Source organism: Narcine bancroftii, chromosome 7, assembly GCF_036971445.1.
Source record: "Narcine bancroftii isolate sNarBan1 chromosome 7, sNarBan1.hap1, whole genome shotgun sequence".
Lineage (NCBI taxonomy): Eukaryota > Metazoa > Chordata > Chondrichthyes > Torpediniformes > Narcinidae > Narcine > Narcine bancroftii.
Window position 1 is genome coordinate 179,609,522 of NC_091475.1, and position 21,538 is coordinate 179,631,059.

At 39.9% G+C, this 21,538-nt stretch overlaps 2 protein-coding genes across 11 annotated transcripts in view; one reads left to right on the top strand and one right to left on the bottom strand.

Annotated features, from left to right (window-relative positions):
• Positions 1-20,847, top strand: part of LOC138739455 (microtubule-associated tumor suppressor candidate 2-like) — a 382,132-nt gene extending 361,285 nt beyond the window's left edge. For 3 of the 4 annotated variants that reach the window (XM_069891535.1, XM_069891536.1, XM_069891538.1), the window contains 4 exons: positions 640-738; positions 6,665-6,784; positions 13,041-13,138; positions 14,973-20,847. In XM_069891535.1, the coding sequence (XP_069747636.1) occupies positions 640-738; positions 6,665-6,784; positions 13,041-13,138; positions 14,973-15,183 (528 nt within the window). In that variant the 3' untranslated portion in view covers positions 15,184-20,847. The remainder of the gene's footprint in view (positions 1-639; positions 739-6,664; positions 6,785-13,040; positions 13,139-14,972) is intronic. The other variant, XM_069891537.1, reaches the window with a different exon arrangement.
• LOC138739457 (high affinity cationic amino acid transporter 1-like) overlaps positions 1-21,538 on the bottom strand; it is a 232,511-nt gene that overhangs the window by 101,478 nt on the left and 109,495 nt on the right. The window contains exon 13 of one of the 7 annotated variants that reach the window (XM_069891543.1): positions 16,514-16,637. The exons of 3 other annotated variants lie outside the window; for them this stretch is intronic. In XM_069891543.1, the coding sequence (XP_069747644.1) occupies positions 16,612-16,637 (26 nt within the window). In that variant the 3' untranslated portion in view covers positions 16,514-16,611. 3 more of the 7 variants (XM_069891547.1, XM_069891542.1, XM_069891545.1) reach the window with 3 other exon arrangements.

Below are 21,538 nucleotides of genomic sequence, written 5' to 3' on the forward strand. Positions count from 1 at the left end.
TCTTAACCATACTATCAACCTGCATGGAAACCTTGAGGGATCTGTGAACCTGGACCCCAAGATATCTCTGTTCCGCCTCACGACAAACATTTCTCACAGCCCACTTTATGTGTGATAACAAACCCGTGCTCCATGCAATCCCTTAATTGTATGTCTGTGACTTCTGCAATTTCTCCTTCTAATGTGATTTAACATATGAAATCACACCTAAAAGAGGAGAGGCAATGCATCTCATAAATAAGAGGAAAATGTTATTGATAAGCCCTTTTGTTTATCTATCTCTTTCTTTCAAAATAATCACGGAAATAGGTAAAAAATACAAAAAAATTTATTTGGCGTACCTCACCATTAGTTCACCAATTGTACAACGTGCAATCTCAAACAACCAGAAAATTCAATTCTCTGGCATCTACCAATCCCCATAGGTGCCAGGTACCTGGGGTTTTACTGCATTCCTTTTTCCTCACGATACAATTTACAAAATGAAAGGTAACTTAAATATCAGGGTTGTCATTGACTGGAATGATCAGTATCGGGAAGGTGCACTCCAGAATTGGAAATTATTATTTCCCTGATAACTATTTTACAACAGATAGTTTTCACAATTTATCAAACTAAATTTTTGTTTCTGTATTCAAGGATCAAGTTGACACATTAACATTTCAGAATCGTTCACTGAAGGACAAAGCAAGACGATTTGAAGAGGCCTTAAAGAAAAGTACAGATGAACAAGTTGATGTAAAAAGATATCTGAAATTTGTGTGTCTTAATTAAGGAATGCTTGAAAAGATAAATATTCCTTAATTTAATTTTTAATTTCTCTCTGCATGTCAATTATATATCAAAAAAAAGATCAAAATCAGAGTATAAACACAATTCCGGAGAAACTCAGCAGGTTAAACAGTGTCTTTAACATAGAAAAGATAAAGATACAGAACGGACTTCATAAAGGTGTGGAAAAATATCAGCAGGTGTCCAAACAAAAAGGTAAAGGAAGAGAAGTGGAGAGAGGAGCATGGTCCCAAAGGCAGGAGGTCATTGAACATAGAACACGACAGCCAATACAGGTCCTAAAAAAAAAGTACTAAACTCTCCCTATCCCAAACCCTCCACTTTTCCTCCATCCATGTGCCTGGCTAAGAGCCTCTTAACTGCCCTTAATGTTTCAGTCTCCACTGCCATCCCTGACAAGGCATTCCAGGCACCTACAACTCTCTGCCTTGATAAAAACCTTACCTCTGATGTCTCCTTAAATTTCCCTCCCTTCACTTTGTGCATATGTCCTATGATGTTTGCTATTCCTGTCCTAGGAAACAGGCACTGGCTGTCCACCCTGTCTATGCCTCTCATAATCTTATAGACATCTATTAAGTCTCCTCTCATCTTTCTACACTCCAAAGAAAAAGTCCCAGCTCTGCTAACCTTGCCTCATAAGACTTATTTTCCAATCTAGGTAACATCCTGGTAAATCTCTGCTCTCTCTCTCTCTCTCTCTCTCCATAGCTTCCACATCCTTCCTGTAAAGAGGTGACCAGAACTGAACACAATAAGTGTGTTTTCACCAGAGATTTGGAGAGTAGCAACATGACCTCTCTACTCTTGAACTCAATTCCCCTATTAATGAAGCCCAGCATCCAATAGGCCTTCTTAACTATCCTATCAACCTGTGCATTGACTTTGAGGAACCTCAAGGTCCCTCTGTTCATCCACACTCTTAAGAAACTGACCATTAACCCTGTACTCAACCATCTGGTTTGTCCTTCCAAAATACCTCATCTCAGACTTGTATGGATTGAACCCTATCTGCCACTCTGCATCCTGTTTTGTAACCTTCGACAACTTTCAGTTCCATCCACAATTCCTCAATAGTTGGAGAAAAAAGGGAGAGCACTGTAAGAAGTGGGGAGGTGGGATGACTAGGTGAATAGAGAGGGAAGGGTGTGGAGAGCTGAGGGAAAGAAGAAGGGGGAAGGGAAGGGAGGAGGAAAGGAGAGTAGGTTAGCAGAAACCAGAGAAGTTGATGTTAATGACATCTAGTGGGAGAGTGCCCAGATGGAAAATCATGTGTTCTACTTTCAATTCCCCCTTACCTTTTTGTTTGGACTCCTGCTGACATTTTTCCATACCTCGATGAAGGGCTCAAGCCTGAAATGTCAGGCATGATTCTTTATCTTTGCTATATGAAGGACACTATTTGACCTGCTGAATTTCTCCAGCATTGTGTTTTTACTTCAACAACGGTGCTGACAGACTTTTGTGACTTCAGATCAAAATCAGAAGCAGGTATACTGTTATGAACATGTGTGACTCAGAATTGAAATGGTTGGCTACGGGGAGGTCCCAGTTTAGGAGATCGCTTCACCCAGTACCTCCTCTCTGTTTGCAACAAAAGCGATCTCCCCATAAACAACCATTTCAATTCTGAGTCACACTCTCAAGCTCACATGTGTATCCATGGCCTTTCACATGACCCCACCCCGACCACCCGCAGATCGAGGAACAACACCTCATTTTTTGTCTGGGCACCCTCCAACCCCAGGACGAGAACACTGAGTTCACTGCATTCCACTAATCAGCTTGCTTTTTTCCCCCACCCTTTAATTAGTTATCCCAGATCCTACTTTCTTTCTCTCTCCACCTAGCCCAGACTCCTCCTCCCGTCGTGTTACCCCCTCCCACCACCTCTTCACCTATCATCTCCCAACCTTACCACCCCATTCCCCCTTTTGTTCACACATCTCTCGTGTTCCCCCACACCTTGATGAAGGGCTCAAGCCTGAAACGTTGGTGATGTATCTTCACCTTTGCTACATAAAGGCACTGTTTGACCTGCTGGGTTTCTCCAGTATTTGTGTGTTTCTTCACTTAACCACAGTGTCAACAGAATCCTGTGTTTTACCTCCCCTTTTAAAGCCTTTATGGGTCTAATAGATCATGAAAATCAAAACAACTGCCTTGCTGGAAATTTGAAATAATGGCAAAGCATTCTAAAACACTCAGGAGATCCAGCAGCAGAGAGAAATAATCAGACTTTAGTCCACGTGTAAGGCCTTAAATATTATCTCTGTTCCCCTTTTCAGAGATGCTTCCCACCCTGCTGAGTGTTTTCAGAATTTTCTGTATTTATTATACACCAGTAAATACTGACAGACAAGAATTATTTTGGTGACAATATAATTTAGAACATAGAACTGCCCAGCACAGTATAAGCCCTATGGTTCACTATTTTGTACTGACTGATACCAACTATCAGTCTAACCCTTCCCACTCTCACACCCCAGAACCCTCTATTTTTCTTGCATCAATGTGCCGATCCAAGAGACTTTTGTACAGGTCATATCTTCCCTAATGATCCACGGATCTGAATCCATGCCTGCTATACCAGCCACACATTTAGCTGCCATTTCTTCCTATTCTTACCCTTACTGATGTGTGGCTCAGGCAGCAATCCAAAGGTTACTACCCTTGAGGTTCTGCTTTTTTGTTTCCTTCCTAAACTCCTTATATTCACCCATCAGGACCATGCCTCTATACTGAAACTCTCTATACTGTTGGTACTAATGACCACTACAACTTTAGGCTGCTCACCCTCCCTCTCAAGAATGCTGTGGACTCAATCCAAGACATCTTTGACTCTGGCACCTCGAGGCAACATACCATCCAAGAGTCTCCATCTCTTCCATAGAATCTCCTGCCTGTGTGTGAATTGTAATTTTGTTTCTTAATGGTCATGGATTTTAAATTCTGATTGCACTTTATAATTTCCTAATCTAATTTTCCCATAGCTTAATTAAAATGTTTATGAGCTTCATTTGACAAGCAAATGTTGCAGGTGATAATTTTTGTTCAGTTTGGGTATTCTTTAATAGTGTGTGGCAAAATTGGAAATTTATGATTTCTATGAAACATAGCAATGGATGATTTGTGATTACAATTTTTTATTGGTTAAAAATAGAAAATTCAATACAATGTCTTTAGGTGGGTTTAAGATTGGTTCTGTCTGTCCAGCAACATAGGTGGATGTTTTAAAAATAATTTGCTAAGGAACAAATTTCTTTCATCATTTCTTTCTTAGGATGAGTAGATAAAACTAATCAGTCCCTCAATCACCTGATTTCTCCTTGTACAATTTGACAAGTACAAATGGAAATTTATAGTCTCACTTTCCAGCATCTCAGAGACTAAATCATTGTGTGTGATTTATTGTCAATAGTATCTTCAGATACAAAGCTATGATTGATTCAGTGTCAGTGTGCCCAATGGAGATGTGGGGGAGCTGGTGGTCATGGTGGGGAGCAGGCTGATGGAGGACCTCAGTTTTCTTCAGGCTGACTTCTAGGCCAAACATTTTGGCAGTTTCCGCAAAACAGGAAGTAATGCGCTGGAGAGCTGGCTCTGAATGGGCAACTAAAGCGGCATCGTCTGCAAAGAGTAGTTCACGGACAAGTTGCTCTTGTGTCTTGGTGTGAGCTTGCAGGCACCTCAGATTGAAGAGACTGCCATCCGTGCGGTACCGGATGTAAACACCGTCTTCATTGTTGAGGTCTTTATTGGCTTGTTTCAGCATCATGCTGAAGAAGATAGTAAAGAGGGTTGGTGCGAGGACGCAGCCTTGCTTCACGCCGTTGTCAATGGAGAAGGGTTCGGAGAGCTCATTGCTGTATCTGACCCGACCTTGTTGGTTTTCGTGCAGTTGGATAACCACATTGAGGAACTTTGGGGGGCATCCGAGGCGCTCTAGTATTTGCCAAAGCCCTTTCCTGCTCACGGTGTCGAAGGCTTTGGTGAGGTCAACAAAGGTGATGTAGAGTCCTTTGTTTTGTTCTCTGCACTTTTCTTGGAGCTGTCTGAGGGCAAAGACCATGTCAGTAGTTCCTCTGTTTGCGCGAAAGCCGCACTGTGATTCTGGGAGGACATTCTCGGCGACACTAGGTATTAGTCTATTGAGGAGAATCCTAGCGAAGATTTTTCCTGCAATGATTGATATGAACTGAGGAATTCCATGTTACCATTGTGGGTCTGGACACTAAGAGTTTTAAGTTTATTTGTTAAATGCCTAGTATAGTACAGTGAGAATTGTTCTTCTGTGAACAGACTACCAGGTTATCTCTAGCATTTATACGATTCCTTGAAGAGCAGAGTATAGGATTGCAATGAAAAGGAACATAAATTAGTACCAAACAAGGGCAGCACGATAAAACTGTCATGTGGTTTATTCAGGAGCCTGATGGTTGATGAAGGAGCTGCCTTTAAGTGTGTGGTGTATGCTTTCATACTCTTCCCTTCTTCATGATGGAAGGACAAAGAGAGTGTGTCTAGCATGTTGTGGATCTTTCATTATGTTAATAGCCTTTCCTAGGCAGCAGGAGATGCAGATGGAGTCCATGGAGGGGAGAGAAATATGCATTATGTTCTGAACTGCATATACTGCCTTCTATAGCTTTTTCTGATCATGAGCAGAGCTGTTCCCATACCACATTATGATATGCATCCAGCAAATATGCTTTTAATGGAGCACCTGCAGAAGGGCAAGGAGCACATGCCAAACTTCCTTCATCTTCTGAGAAAGGAGCGGCTTTGGTGTACTTTCTTTACTGTCAAGTCAACATGTTTTCCCCTGGTCAGGACGTTGCGGATATTCCTAAGAACTTGAAGTAATCTAATATGGAGAGATATGTGGACCCTGCCCTCTGTCCTGTAATTGAGAGATAGGTTGTTATCTAGGCACCACTCTACCAGACTTTCTGCTATTTGATACCAAGTAGCCTTTATTTATCATTTTAAAACCCTGCCCACTATTGCATTGTTACCAGCAAATTTTGAAGATAGAGTGGAATGGTTGTGAAAGTAAAAGGAGTGTAGTAGAGGACTGAGTACACATCTTCGAGCATCACTGGTGCTGAATGTGAGCAAGGAGGACTAGTTTGTTACCCATATTCACTGATTGCGGTCTGTTAGAGAGGAAGTTGAGGATCCATTTGTAGAGGTGGGGGGGAGGGGTGGTGTGGTTGCTGAGACCTAGATCCTGAAGTTAGGGAATGTGTTTGCTCGGTAGTATGGTATTGAACACAGAGCTGTAGTCTATAAGCAGAAGTCTAACATAGATAACCTTGGCATCCAAGTGTTCTCAGGCTATCTGCTATTCAATCAACAATCACAGACAATTGTTCTGTCAGTACTTCTGGCACCATCAATTTCAAACTGCCCACTTGGGGAATGTTGAATAGTACCACACTGCTGGATAGGGATTGGTATCTACATGGGAATGAGAAATTGCTAATTAGATCATTTAAACTAGATGCCAAATCCAAACTGGATGGACTTTGGCAGTCTTTCAGACGCTGCCTTTGTGAACCTCAAATTGTGTGGCTACCTAAACTTTGGTGGATAACACTCCACGTGATTTAAAATACTAGTATTTTAAAAACCACATTATTCCTTGTTCAAGCAAGTTATTGAACTGGCAGTGTGTGTGAGAACCTATCTGTACATTGTTTTTATAGCAGAGCTCTAGAGAGGTACTATCTATTTCTGTGATAAAAGAGAGTGGCTTTAAATGACATCTTAAGTATGATTCAATGGTTCAAAGAACTGAAAAAGTAAAAAAATTATGTCATTTTGTATTTAAATACTTTTATTGCTCTTTTTTTATTATATTTCACAGATTGCCTTGGCACCTTACCAGCACTTAGAAGAAGATATGAACAGTTTAAGACATGTTCTTGAAATGAAAAATCAACAAATTCATCATCAGGAAAAGAAAATTATGCAACTGGAAAAACTGGTGAGAAAAATAATCTAGATTTCTCTTCATAAAACATATATGGTTTAGGATCAGAGTTGTTAGTTTGCTGTCTGTGGTTTGGGCAAAGCGTCATGTTATAGCAATACATATTTCAGAATAGTGTGTTGTGGCTCAAATTGCACTCAACATTGCACATTCACTACAACTTCAACAGAATCATTCAAAATTTATCTGTGTCTTTAGATTAGATTACTGAAGAACTTTAAGATTTAATTATCAAGCATTTCAGTTGCTACATTAATTAAAAAATGTTTCTCTAGTTTGAGTCAAATCTGGAATTTCAAGTTCCTTTTGTTAATAGCAATGCAAAATCAGCTTTCTGTCTTAACACAGAACACAACATAAAACAGTACAGCATAAGAATAGGCCCTCTGGCCCACATGTCTGTGCCAAGCATGATGTCTAAATCAAACTAAAAGTCTGCAGTTTGTACTTGATAGATATCCCTTCATCTTCATGTGTTTTTCTTCAGCCACTATTGTATCTGCTATCACCACTATTCCTGGCAGCCCATTCCATCCACTGTTCTGTGTTCATTGCACATCCCTGCACATCTTCCTTAAACATTCTCCTCCTCACCTTAAACACATGTCCTCTCGTGTGTGACACTTTACCCTGAGGAAAAGATTCTGATTGTTGACCCTATCAACACCTCTCATGATTTTACCCATCTCTATCAGGTATTCCCTCAGCCTCCTTCGCTCCAGAGAAAACAACCCAAGTCTGTCCAATCTCTCCCCCATAACTCATACTATCTAAGCCAGGCAATATCTTAAACCTCTTCTGTACCCTTCCAAAGCCTCCACTTCCTTCCTGTAATAAGGTAACCAGACTGTACAGAGAATTCCAAGAGCAGCTGAACCAAAGTATATATCTGCAACCTAACTTCCTTACTTTTATACTCTATTCCCCACCCAATGAAGCTTATTCCTTTTTTTTACCACCCTATTTATTTGTGTGGGCACTTTCAATGAGCTATGAACCTAGACCCACAGATCCCTTTGCCTATCATAACTTTTAAGCGCCCTCCCATTAACTTTATACATTAATTGTTACATTTCACCTCACAAAGTACAACTCCTCACACTTATCCAGATTAAACTTTATCTGCCATTTCTCTGCCCATATTTGTAACTGATCTATATAATATTGTATTATTTGAGAACCCTCGACACTGTCCACTGTTTCCACCACTTGTTTGTGTCATCTGCAAGCATAATAATCCACCCACATACTTTCTCACCAAGTCATTTATCTATATCGCAAACAACAGGGGTTCCAACACTGATCCCTGCAAAAAACCGCTGGTCACAGGCCTCAAGCCTGAATAGTAGCCTTCCACTATTACTCTCTATCTTCTATGAGCCTGCCAATTTTGTATCCAACTATCAACTCACCATGGATCCCATGTATCTACATATTCTGAATCAGCCTACCATGTCTTATTAAAGCCCATATAGGCATCATCTTACCTTCCTCAACCATCTTTGCCACTTGCTCAAGAAAAACATATTCAAATTAATAAAACATGACTTTCCCCTCACAAAACCATATTGACTCTCCCCAATCTATGACTTTCCAAATGTGCATATATCCTATCTTTAAATACCCTTTCCAATAGTTTCCCCTCCTCTGATGTGAGGCTTACTGCCCTATAGTTTCCTCTCTTTTTTTCTTTTCTCCCTTCTTAAGCAAAGCTACAACATGGGTCACTCTCCACTCCTCTGGGACCGATCTTGTCACCAGTGAAAACGCAACGATCTATGTCAAGGCTCCAGCATTCTCTTCACTTGCCCCATTCAATAACCAGGGATATATCCAGGGGACTTGTCCACTTCAGTGCTCCTCAAAAGATCCATAACCACATATACAATTCCTAATGTAACATTCGTTTATTCCACTGTCGATTATATGAGAGTTTGTCGTCAAACACAATGTAGATGCACCAAAATTCTTACTTAGTATAACTATAATGCATCGTGGGACAGATAAATAGATTTTTAAAAAATTAAAATATAAATGAATATTCACAGGTGCAGTTAGTGCAAAACAGGAAGTGATGTTTCAGCATTTCATTCACTTCCTTTTATGGTCCTGGGAGATGTGGTCTGGAGTATTTCAGAGTTTATGGTCAGGGGAAGTTCAAGAGCCTGATTCTTGGGGTACTGGACTTCAGGTTTCTGTGTCAGGTTAGCATCAGATGATTGTATCCTGGATGATGGGGATCATATATGATCTTGAGGCAGTGCCCCTGTGGACTTGGCCAGGTTTTCTACTTTCTGCTGCTCTCTGCCTGCCTTCCCAGGCAGAGTTTCTAAACAAGGTCATGATGTAACCAATCAGTATATTTTCTACAGTGCACATAATAAAGTATTCAATGACATGCCAATCTCTTCTGATTTTGAAAGTAGAGGCATTGATGTATCTTCATATTTGCCTCAATGTTCTGGTTCCAGGAGGGGTCCTTCAATATGTGTATACCCAAAAGGTTCTAACCCTCTCCAGTGTTGTCCACCTTTCCCTTCTTAAAATCAACAATATGCTCCTCTGTCTTGGTAATGCTGAGAGCAAGATTAGTGTTCTGCACCAAGCAACCAGACTCTTTCTCATTATTTTCAGGTGTTTGGACAACCAATAATAGCATTATTGGTGAATCTATAGATAGTGTTGGAGCTGAACTTGGCTAAGCAGCCGTGAATATAATAATCAGAGGACTGAGCCATGTAGCCTTGAGGTGCCCCGTGTTGATGATCAATGAGGAGGAGATGATGGTTTTGATCCAGTTCTGCTAATGATGGCTGATAATCCAGTTTCAGAAGGACGGAGAGTCTTAGATTTCTTAGTCTGGTCATAAATTTTGCTTGTATAATGGTGTTGAACGCCAAGCTGTAGTCAATGAACAACAGCCTGATGTAGATGCTTCTACGATCTAAGTAATTTCACACAGAGTAGATAGAAAACCATGGAGATCATGTGAAGGTACCATTCAGTGAAGGTTTCCCAAGTTAATCCTACATCTCTCTTTATCAAGGAACTGTTCTGAACACTTTCCAATAGACAAATGGGGGCTGCCGTAGGCATTCGGCCCATCAAGTTAGCACTGCCATTCCTTTAGATCATGGCTGATCTGCCTTCTCCCCTTAACCCTATAACCCCAGTCCACAAAAACCTTATTTAACTCCCTCTTGAACTTATCCAGAGAACCCGCCTCTACCACCCTCTGCAGCAAAGCATTCCACAGACCAACAACCCTCTAGGTTAAAAAAAAAATGTTTCTCATCCCTGTCCTAAAGGGCTTTCCCTGTATTCTTAAACTATGGCCTCTAGTCCTAGTCTCCCCCAACATCAGGAACATGTTATCAGTTTCTATCGTGTCCAATCCCTTAATAATCTTATATACCTCAATCATTCTCTCCCCTCATCCTTCTAAATTCTAACATATACTCTAACATATATCCAACCTTTCAGCATATGTCAATCCCGCCATCCAGGGAACTAACCTTGTGAGTCTACGCTGCACTCCCTCAATAGTGAGAATCCCCTTCCTCAAATTAGGAGACCAGAACTGAACACGATACTCCAGTTGTGGTCCCACCAGGGCCCTGTACAACTGCAGTAGGACATCTTTACTCCTATGCTCTATTCCCCTTTTTATGAAGCCCAACATACTATTTGCCTTTTTCACAGCTTGTTGAACCTGCATGCTAGCTTTTAGCCTAGTTTTAGCCTGTTTTACAACCTCACATATATCCACATTAAACTGCATCTTTTGTGCATCCGCCCAACCTGTCTCCCTGCATTTTCCTGGCATCCTCCTCACACTTCACACTGTCACTCAGTTTTGTGTCATCTGCAAATTTGCTAATGTTATTTATAATCCCCTTATCTAAATCATTAATATATACAATAAACAACTGAGGACCCAGAACCAAGCCCTGTGGGACCCCACTTGTCACATCCTGCCATCCCAAAAGTGACCCGTTAATCCCTACTCTGTTTCTTGTTTGTCAACCAATTTTCTATCCATGTCAGCACCCTACCCCAATACCATGCTCTCTGACTTTGCCTACTAATCTCCTCTGCAAGACCTTATCAAAAGTTTTCTGAAAGTCTAAGTACACCACATCCACTGGCTCTCCCATGTTCACCCTCTTCATCAATCCTCGACAAATTTCAGAAGTTTAGTCAAGCCTGATTTTTCCTTCAGAAATCCTCGTTGACTATTATTTCTGTCTAAGTATTCGATTTTTGTTATGTTTTTTGGGGGGAGGGGGGATTGGGGGAAGTTTTTTTTTGTGTTATAGAAAATTGGAGGGGGAGGGGTTATAGTATTTTTTCTCTGTAATCTGAAAATTTAAATAAAATCTGAAAAAAAAGAACCTTTCTTCTTTTTTGGAATGAACTGGTCCTGTAACTTCTGAAAAATGCCCAGAAATACCTGCCATTTTTGTTCCACTGTTCTCCCAGCCAGGTTATCCTTAATTGTATTTTGGTGAGCTCCTCCCTCATGGCTGCATAATCTCCTTTATTCAACTGTAATACTGATACTTCCGACTTTCTTTCCATCTCCCTCTCAAATTGCAAATTAAAACTTACCATATTATGGTCACTATTACCTAATGGTTCCCCTACTTCAAGGTCCCTTATCAATCCACATCATTACACAACACCAAATCCAGAATTGTCTTCCCCCTGGTGGGGTCCATTATGAGCAGTTCTAAGAATGTATCTTGGAGACATTCTATAAACTCACTTTCATACAGTCCTGTACCAGCTAAATTTTCCCAATCTATCTACATGTTGAAATCCCCTATAACAACTGTATCATTATCATTCTGACATACCAATCTTAACTCCTGATTTATTCTGCCTGCTATATCTGAGCTACTGTTTGGGGGCCTGTATATGACTCCCATTATGATCCTCTTGCCCTTGCAATTTTTCAACTCTATCCAAACAGACTCTACTCCACCTGCTTTTATGTCACTCGTTTCAAGGGACTGAAAATCGTTCCTGACCAACAAAGCCACCCCACCCCATCTACCCACACATCTGTCCTTTCGATAGGACGTATACCCTGGAATATTAATTTCCCAATCCTGGACCTCTTGCAGCCATGTCGCTGTTATTCCTATATCATACCCTCCAATATGCAGTTGAGCCTCAAGCTCATCCATTTTATTTCTTATACTCCGTGCATTCATATATAATACCTTTAATCTGTTACTCCCTACAGCCCTCACTTTGTTACCTGGCGCACTTGGCCACACTCTCCCATCCCTTTCTGCTCCTTCTGCCCTTTTAATTTCACTGCCTATCCAAACATCCTGTTTTTCCTTTCCTATCCATTGCCCTATCACTCATGTTCCCACCCCGCTGCCAAATGAGTTTAAACCATACCCAACAGCTCTACTAAACCTGCCCGCCAGAATATTGGCCTCCTTTGGGTTCAGGTGTAACCCATCCTTCTTGTAGAGGTCATGCCTCTCCCAGAAGAGATCCCAATGATCTAAGAATCTGAAACCCTGCCCTTCTGCACCAGCCCCTCAGCCACACATTTATCTGCCTGATCCTTCCATTTTTGTCCCCACTTGCACTCAGCACAGGTAGCAATCCAAAGATCACTACCCTGGAAATCCTGTCTCTTCGCTTTCATTCTAACACATTGTAATCCCTCTCTGACCTCCTCCCTTTTTTATCTATGTCATTGGTACCCATGTGTACCAAGATATCAGGCTGCTCTCCCTCTCCTCTCAGAATACTCTGAACCCGATTTGAGATATCTCATACCCTGGCACCTGGGACGCAACACACCATGCGGGTATATCTATCAGGCTCACAGAATCTCTTGTCTATACCCCTGACAATGGAGTCCCCTATGACCACTGCATTCCTTTTCCTTCCCTTCTGCACCACAGTGCGAGGCTCAGTGCCAGTGACCTGATCACTGTGGCTCATCCCCTTCAACAGGATCCAATACAATATACCTGCTGCTGAGAGGCATAGCCATAGGGGTGCTCTCCGCTATCCTGGCGTTTTTCTTCCCTCCCACCAGTTGCTCACTTACCCGACACCTCTGGTCTAGGGTAACTACCTCCCTGTACGTCTTATCAATTACCTCTTCTCTCCTTGCATGCTTCTTTAACTGGAGGTCTTCGACAGTCACTGTATTTAAGATAATTATCATGATGTTTCTACATTTGCGAAACTAAGTCATTTTCTAACATCTGTTCAGAGTGAAAAGAATGTGTTTTTGGAAGAAAAGGTTCAAGTACTCCAACAGCAGAATGAAGATCTGAAAGTCAGGATTGATAACAATGCTGCCTTAACAAGGTTAGTGGTCAGATGCAACACAGCCTTAGAAAAAGCATTTATACCAATCCTCTAGGTAACCAGCATAACATTCGCTCAAAGGAAAGTTGATTTCATGTTCACAGTGCTTTCCTGAAAATGTTTATTTCAATAATTTTTTTTTTAAAAAAGGATATATCCACAATTTGCCTGGATGGAACTCTCAAAGAGAACTACTTCCCACGACTCACGAGGAGTGTTCAGAATCTTGACGGTGGTTAACTTCGAAAAATCTCATCTTTTTTTCTACCTAATATTACTTTATACACTTTTACTGATTCAGAAGCTTGGGCTGTCTTTGAGCCAAACCAAAGAGAACATGCCCTTTTAATTTCTATTAAAATTACTTTCAAATTCAGTTTAGGGGAGGAAGGATAATGAAAAGTACCATGACAGTATAAATGGTTCCTATTACTTTAATAAGAACACAAGAAATAGCAACAGGAGTAGGCCATGCACCTTGTCAAGCCTGCTCTGCCATTCATCCAGATCATGGTTGATCTGGCCGTGGGCTCAGCTCCATCTACCCCTCTTTTTCCTACAACTCTCAATTTTCCAACTATGCAAAAATCTGTCTCTTAAATATATTTAATGTGGTCATCTCTGCTGCTTCCTTGGGCAAAGAATTCCACTACTCTCTGGGAAAAGCAGTTCAATTTCACCTCATTCCTAAATCTACTCTTCTGAATCTTGAAGCTATGTTCATTAGTTCTGGACTCACCTACCAGTCCAAGCAACTTTCATCACCTAACTCCTGAAATTCAACCTCATCCTGCATTTCCCTTTATTGTTGGTACCTCCATACTTGATGACAATTGGGTCTGAAACTGAGACATTCCTGACACTTGCACCCAAGAAGCAATACACCAACCACAAAACCCATCTGTGGCCACAGAAGCTCCTGTCTATTCCCCTTACCTTGGGACCACCTACCATTATAGCTCTGCAGCTCTTTTTCTTGCTCCCCTGTGCCCCAGAGGTGCCCATGATTTTTGTTACTATTGCTTTCCCCAATCAGCCATCTTCCCCAACAGATGACCACACCTTCCTGATGCTGCTCTGTCTTTTGGCCACCTATTCCTTATCTTTAATAGAACTGTAGAGCACACTCCAGGCCCTTCAGCCCATAATGCTGTGGTTTCCTTAGGCCCTTAGTCTGTGGTGTGACCAACTCACTGAATGTGCTATCGACATCATTCTCAGCATTGTAGATGCTCCAAAGTGAATCCATGCACAGCTCCAGTTCTGTTGTGTCTTCTGTCTAGAACTGCAGCTACTCACATGACGCAAGTCTGAGCTCACTGGCCATCACTAAAAAACTGAGAACGTTTCATTACCTAAGGAAATTGTTAAAAAAGAACCTTACCTTCATGTTGCTGGCCCTTCTCGCCAAAGCCTGCACTGTGATAACCAGCAGCTTTTCTCGAGTTGGCTGCTCCACCAGACCCTGCCCCCATTTTATATTCACTAATTGCAAGAGCAAATGGAAAGGCCACAGGTGTTGGCGTTCAAAATTACAGGTGATTTATTAAAACACGTGTGCAACAGGAGCCCAGTCAAAGTAGATAAACTGAGGATTTTGGTACAGGTTTTATCCTCTCAATGGGCATTACAGAAATTGATTATCTGTGATACTAGGTCTTGATTCCAGACTGGAAGTTATAATGTCCTAAATATTGGCAAAATAAAGGTTGATTATGAAATAGGATGCTTAACTATCTACAAGGCTAACTTGGTTAACAATAAGAATTTTAATTCTTTTCACACCCAATTTTCAAGAATTTTGGAAGAAAATACTTCTTGCTTCTTCTTGCAGACAACTCTCTGAGGAAAATGCCACACTTCATGAATATGTTGAGAAGGAAAGTAAGGAAAAGAAAAGGCTCAGCAGAACCAATGAGGAGTTGGTCTGGAGGCTCCAGACTGGTGATCCTGTTAGTCCAATCAAAATATCCTCCTCGACTTCAAACTTCCAGTCTTCTCAGGGCACACTCCCGCCTCCAGCTGTGAGTGCCAACCCAAGATGATGTAAAAGTATCAGTGAAAAATTGGTGGGTCATCTTAACATTATTCATGTTATCTTGAAGCTCAGCTCTAATTACTGAATATTATGCTTGGTAATGCTCGAAGTCACCACCTGTGCTTTGAACATGCTTGTTAGTGTGTATCAATAAGCAAAAGGAGTTGCTTTTAATCTCCAATAGGTCTTGCTGTTGACATCACTAACAGAGATGCACTTTCAGTGCAGTTTCTTATAAAGTTGTACCTGTGGAGTTTGATTGAGGAAGCACTTCTGAAACAGGCCTATTATTGCCTTGAACTGACCAGGTATGCAAAAACCAGATCATATGGGCTTTTAAAATATTTCTACTTGTGCCCAAATTTATCTTGGTGTCCCCCTTCAGTGACATTTTGAAGTGCTAAGGATTTTGTTTTTGCTGTTAAATTTGGACAAATGTGCAAAGTTAGATATTTATTTTTTCACAACTGTTGGCTTGATGCCTCTTTTAAATACGTCTCAACAGACTGTGATCCCCGAGTAAATCTCCTACAATTAAATCACTGGATAAAGAATCATTATGCAGTCTACTCTTACTGATGGGAGCTGCCGATCACGCCAGTGGCTAGAGATGGAACACTATGGCCTTTGGCACTGCAGCTTTTAAATTACACTTCAAAGCTGCCAATTCTTTTTGAAATGTGTTTATACTTCAAAGAATTGATTATTGTATAACATTTGTATTTAGTAACCCAAGATCCATTTCTGCAGTTGATATTTCGAGACCCTCCTAATACATTGATCTAGCAAGTACCAATTATAAGGCTCCCACTTGCAGTGAATGGGGCCAAATGAAAACTGCAGATATTGAAACAGTTAAAATATTTTTTTAACCTAATGATCCATTAATAAACAGTTTGCTGAGACAATTTTCCCTCAAATAATTCCCACAGCTCACCAAAGCAAAAACCACAGATCCAATCTGTACATTGTTGCCTCTATCTTATACAATGTAATCCAAACCCAATTTGTTACCTTTCCATGTGAGCTAAAAGCCTATTTTGCTGCATTTAAAATAATTATCAGGATTTTTTTTTAAAGTCACAGAAGTTTCAATTAACTTAGCAGCTGAGGTTAGCTGAAGTAAATCAGTGAAATTACCGGCTGTAGGAAAGAGAAGATCTGAAAGCAAGCCAGAGATAGAAAAACCCACTACATTGAAATTCCAAAAGGGTGAATTTAGTCATTTTACAAGTTTGAGAAACAGTGACAGATGAGAATTAAAGAAATTCATTTATTAATTAAAACAGAATTGATAAAGAATTATAAGTTAATCAAATAATACTAAATAGGCATTTTTTTTGTTGCTCAATAAACTAATATTTTACCAGAAGCCTGTAAACTTCAATTGTGTTTCTGTATTGAATGTTCCAAAAGCACCTTTTGCGCTGAGTATTCAGACTCCCTCAGAGTGTTCCCACCCTGTTAATAAAGATGAGCATCGAGTAACATACCAGAGGTGGGACATCATCTGACTAATTTAATGTTCTGCTTCACAGCTATCCCAGCCACTGGTAATCCAAATTTCTTGGAATATGTATAATTAGGCATTTCTTGAAATTAATTTGAATAATTCCAGTCCAGTCCCTATAAATTGGGAAATTATACCAAAATTAAAAAAGGAAATGTATATTTACAATGATTTACCGTATCATTCTATGGAGAGTTATCATTAAAGTTGGTTTCTATTTTACCGTCAGATAGTTTGTTATTTTCGAGGAGTACTGCACCTTATTGCAAATTCAGAACTGAACTCAGGCAATACAAGGATAATGAGAGGATAGTGAGGTAATTAGCTTTAATTCACATGTTTAATGAAAATCTTAAACTGGAGCCTTCAGGTTACTGCAAGTCAGATTCAGTGTTATTTATTCCATATTATGCTTAAGTCTAGAACAAGTTTGGAAAATATGGCACAAAATTATGACACTCCTTTTGCTTACTCAACCAGATTCATCCTCACTGGAACATGCATTGAGTCTTTGTTGCCAATTTTTGCATTGTCAGAACAGTGCAAGACATTTACTTTCAATGGCAGATGGAATACTCCATAGTGGTTTGAATTGTATATGTAGAATAAGCACAGGTAAATCATTTCCAGAAGCATCGCCATAAATCCATCCCAGTTGTAATTTTATTTTGCAATATCGATCACCCCCTTTGAAACTTTCTCCAAACCCCAGTATTATTAATAATGAGAAGCTAGAGGAACTCAGTAGGCCGGGCAGCCTCTACAGGTTGAATCAATCAGTCAACATTTAAGGTTGGGGCCCTTCATCAAAACTTTAGCATTTCATTAGTTTCTCCAGCTTTGTCATGGCTTGCTCAAGATTTCAGCATCTTCAGTTTTCATGTTTCACAATTTTATTAACCCATTACTAATTCTTACTAATCCACCTCAAATGGCGAGAAGGGGCTACATAAGCAATTTTCTCTGAGTTTCGGATATTCAAGGCCCATAATTGGGAAAGATTATAGCCAAATTAATATGTCTCTTCCAAACATCAAAAGGACACTTAATTATGATCAAATTGAAGTTTTACTTTTTTATGTAAACATGCTCTATTTGACCTAGGGAAATGAAATGAAAAGGGAGCCCCAGTTTGTTAAAAGTTTGGTACCAAGTCGTCTTTATTAATGCATATCCAAGAAGCCTAATGATTTCTTCCAGAATGAAAATCAAATGTGTATCACTGCTCTCTACTTTGTCATTTAATTGATTTTGCTCGTAACCTTTTGAAAGCCCATAAACACTCATCAATGTACCTCACCAAAACTTAGGTCAATCAGTATTTTTAACAAAGCTGTGGTGGCAGTTATTAATTAACTCATGCTTTCCCAAATGACAGATTTTTTTTAAAATTATTATAAACACCAACAACTAGGTTCAATTCTTATCCCCTTTTTGAACAAGGGTATCATATAACTACACCCTTGCACCTATCTGCTACAAACAATTTGAATGTTTGAGTTTGAGCTAAAACTGGACATTTCATTTCTAAAATGGATTAGCAAATTTATTTTTTATAATATTGTCATTTAACATTTCTCTCATTCAGAAGTCCATTCAAAACAAACATGGCAATGATGAAGAGGTTTAAACTTGATCTTAAAATTCTTATTGGCTGTTCCTTTCCAACAAAAGAAAACTTACTGAAAATATAACATTAATTGAAACACTTTTCCCACATTTACCTCTCACCCTGTACTTCACGGTCAAGTATCTCAGCCAAGGCCCAATCCTTTCACTTGATGGCAATACACTCTCTCAGTAGAGGGAGGTCAAGTTTTCAAACAGTAATTACTTATAACACAAGTTTAGGATTAACTCAGGTTTACTGAAATTTACTGATGGCAATGAATGAGAGATAACCCATTATACATCTCACATTTCTATCTAAGACCCCGTGATTATCTCCTACCAGTACGAGTCCACCTGCAACGCATGACTCGATGAGGTTAGGCCACTGAATGGTCATAACCCAGGCATACAAGAGATAACCATGCTCATTCCCCTTTCACTCTTCCAACCCCCTACCCACTATTAACTCCCATCCCGTTACTAGTAGCTTTCAATAGGAAGAGTTCCTTTAAAGTCACCCTCCCTGTAATTACTACTGCAGCAATAAAGTAGTTGTGAGTACACAGGGCTGACATGAGTACCTCTATGGATAAATTGCTAGATTAAACTTACATTTGACTATTTTATTACTTTTTATGCAGGATTTGATTGGATGTCAGCACTACATCCAGTAGATGTGTGGTGCAAATAAAGCAGGTGAAATCTTTTGGTAATTTCTTACATTAACAATAATTACAAAGAAAGCAAGTCCATAACTTTATATGAATGAGCCTCTAAAAAAAAAACTTGTCCCTTTGTTTTCCCAAAACATTTGGGGTTTCTGTGGAGGGGAATTCAGACGGCTGATTGTTTTTCTTGGTGTGTGAAGGACCCACTGTATACTGGTCCAACTTCATCTGGAGAGGCTAAAAGGAACAAAAGGCAGCACGGGGAATGTTGACAAAGGTTACAGGTAACAAGCAAAAGTGACTTGATCAGAAAACCTTGCTCCTACCAGCTTCCCCACGAGCCATGTGGTTTGACTGCAGATTAGAAAACCAATGACAGAGGCTGAGATATCATGCAGCCAATTTACAGCATTCATAGCACAGGGAAAGTCTCCATGCATTCACCATTCCCATCTCTGATGCTTCATTCATGTGGACACTCTTTCCATAGATGATATCATTGGAAACATTGTGGCACTCAAAATTCATGACAGATTCTCCACTCTCTACAGGAATAGATTGCAATTGAGATACTTGCCAGCACATTACATGTCACAACAGCTCAAGAAACACGCAACTTGATAACAGCATTTGAGTGCAAGATCTTTATGCTCTTTCACTGTCAAAAGTGCAATTCTTTGTCACAGTTGGTCATTTTCAAGCACAAATACTTCACCTTCATTCCTATGGGAAATCTTCTGCAGCAAGGAAGATCCAAGTGAGAATTATAGCATGTTGGATGGCAAACATCTGTTAAAAATGTCTGAGGGAAAGGAATAGCACTACAGGAAGCTGAGAATGGATCTTAGTGGTAGCTGGATTTCTTGCTCTGTGACTAAGTCCATACGCAGGAAAGGATGGATTTGTAAGACAGGCGAGTGTGAGGAACAAGGTTTTCGAGTAGACCGAATCAGGTTCACAGGTTAGATTAATCTGGAGATCACAATGTGAATGGACATACTACTCTGTGAACAGCTGCAAAGAAAGCAAGGGACCCCACATCTTATTTTCACAGCAACTTCTACCCATGGCGTCCTCCTGTTGGCTTCACCATAGGACCTTGTAGGCCTTCAGCACGTGCATACCAACAACATTTAGCTTACTGTGTCTGTTACATGCTGTGAAACTGAGGAGTGAACATTCTAATCCTGTCACTCAACCCAACCTCCCTTCTCTCACCTGTTGACCAAATTTAAATCGAATCCTAGAAGTGATAATCCTGACAAACATCAATTCCCTCTCAAGCCCATAATTGTTAAAACTTCTTAGTAGACTACATCACTTATTCAAAGCAAGATCCATTAACTCAACTCAGCCTGGTGCTTTTTTAACTTGACATCTGTGGATAAGAGGCTCTCCAACAATGTACGTACCATCATCTCTCAAGTCTTCCGGAACCATACAAGTGCTTTAATGACATACTGTTTCTGTTCCGGCAGGTTTTACTGATGCAGTAACACTGAAGCAGCAGTGCATTTCTTTAACAATTGGAAGTCAGAAACTAAATGATTAGTTATATGCAAATTAAACTGATATTTCTGGGCAATTTCAATACAAGAGTCCTTTATTCAATGGAAGTGTGGATCTGATGAATGTCTGAAAAAAATGTTCAACAAAAATCAGATATTTATAAACTCCACATTGATTGGTTCTGTGTCCTATGGATACGCAAGTTTGTTTGATATATAGAACAAGCTATGTTATTTAGTTCTAACATTTAATGATCTGTGAATAATTTGTATTTATTTCTGCTGGTTGATCTGGATTGTGTGAGAATTGAGTGTAATAACACACTGTATTCTGCACGTTAACGTGTTCCTAAACAATAAAAGATGGACGCATGCAACCCTCAGTCCTTAGTTGTGCTGTTTATATTTGTTAATTGACAATCATCATCAGGTAACTGAATAATTTGAAAAAAATCTGCTAAAATTACATTGGAAAGCAAGTGATGGCATACTGCTTTAAAACAAAGCATGAATTAAGTTAATTAGTGAATTGTTTCCCAAATGCATTTGAATAGGATTAACTGGCACAAGATGGTTAGTTGCAAATTAAAATCATCTTGTAAATGGCTAGATCCATGATACTTCAGGTCAGCAACAATCCACATGGCAACAAAGGATATTGGGAGACTTGGCACATTTCCCTTAGAAAGCACTGCACGTACAGTCAAATTCAAATAATCTGCTATCCAATTCAGCATCTGGCTCCCATTCTGCCCATTAATACATTGTGGCCCCAGTTCCTGCATTCCCTTAAAACTTACCAGGTTTGCTGAATATACTGTGACATCTAAAAATAAATGTTGGGAGTATTCATTAAAATAAGATCCATTGGTCCAGAAAATCTGCTGGATTAACGGAGTTACTGTAGTTCAGAGAAAACATCCAACCAAAATAGTTCTAAGCTTAATGATACAAATCAATCATATGGATACTTTGCAGTAAATTCGATCTGCGGTATAATTAAATTTTAAGACTGTCTTTTTGATATGTCAACAGTTGGAATATTTACAAGATTATGTTCAGTAT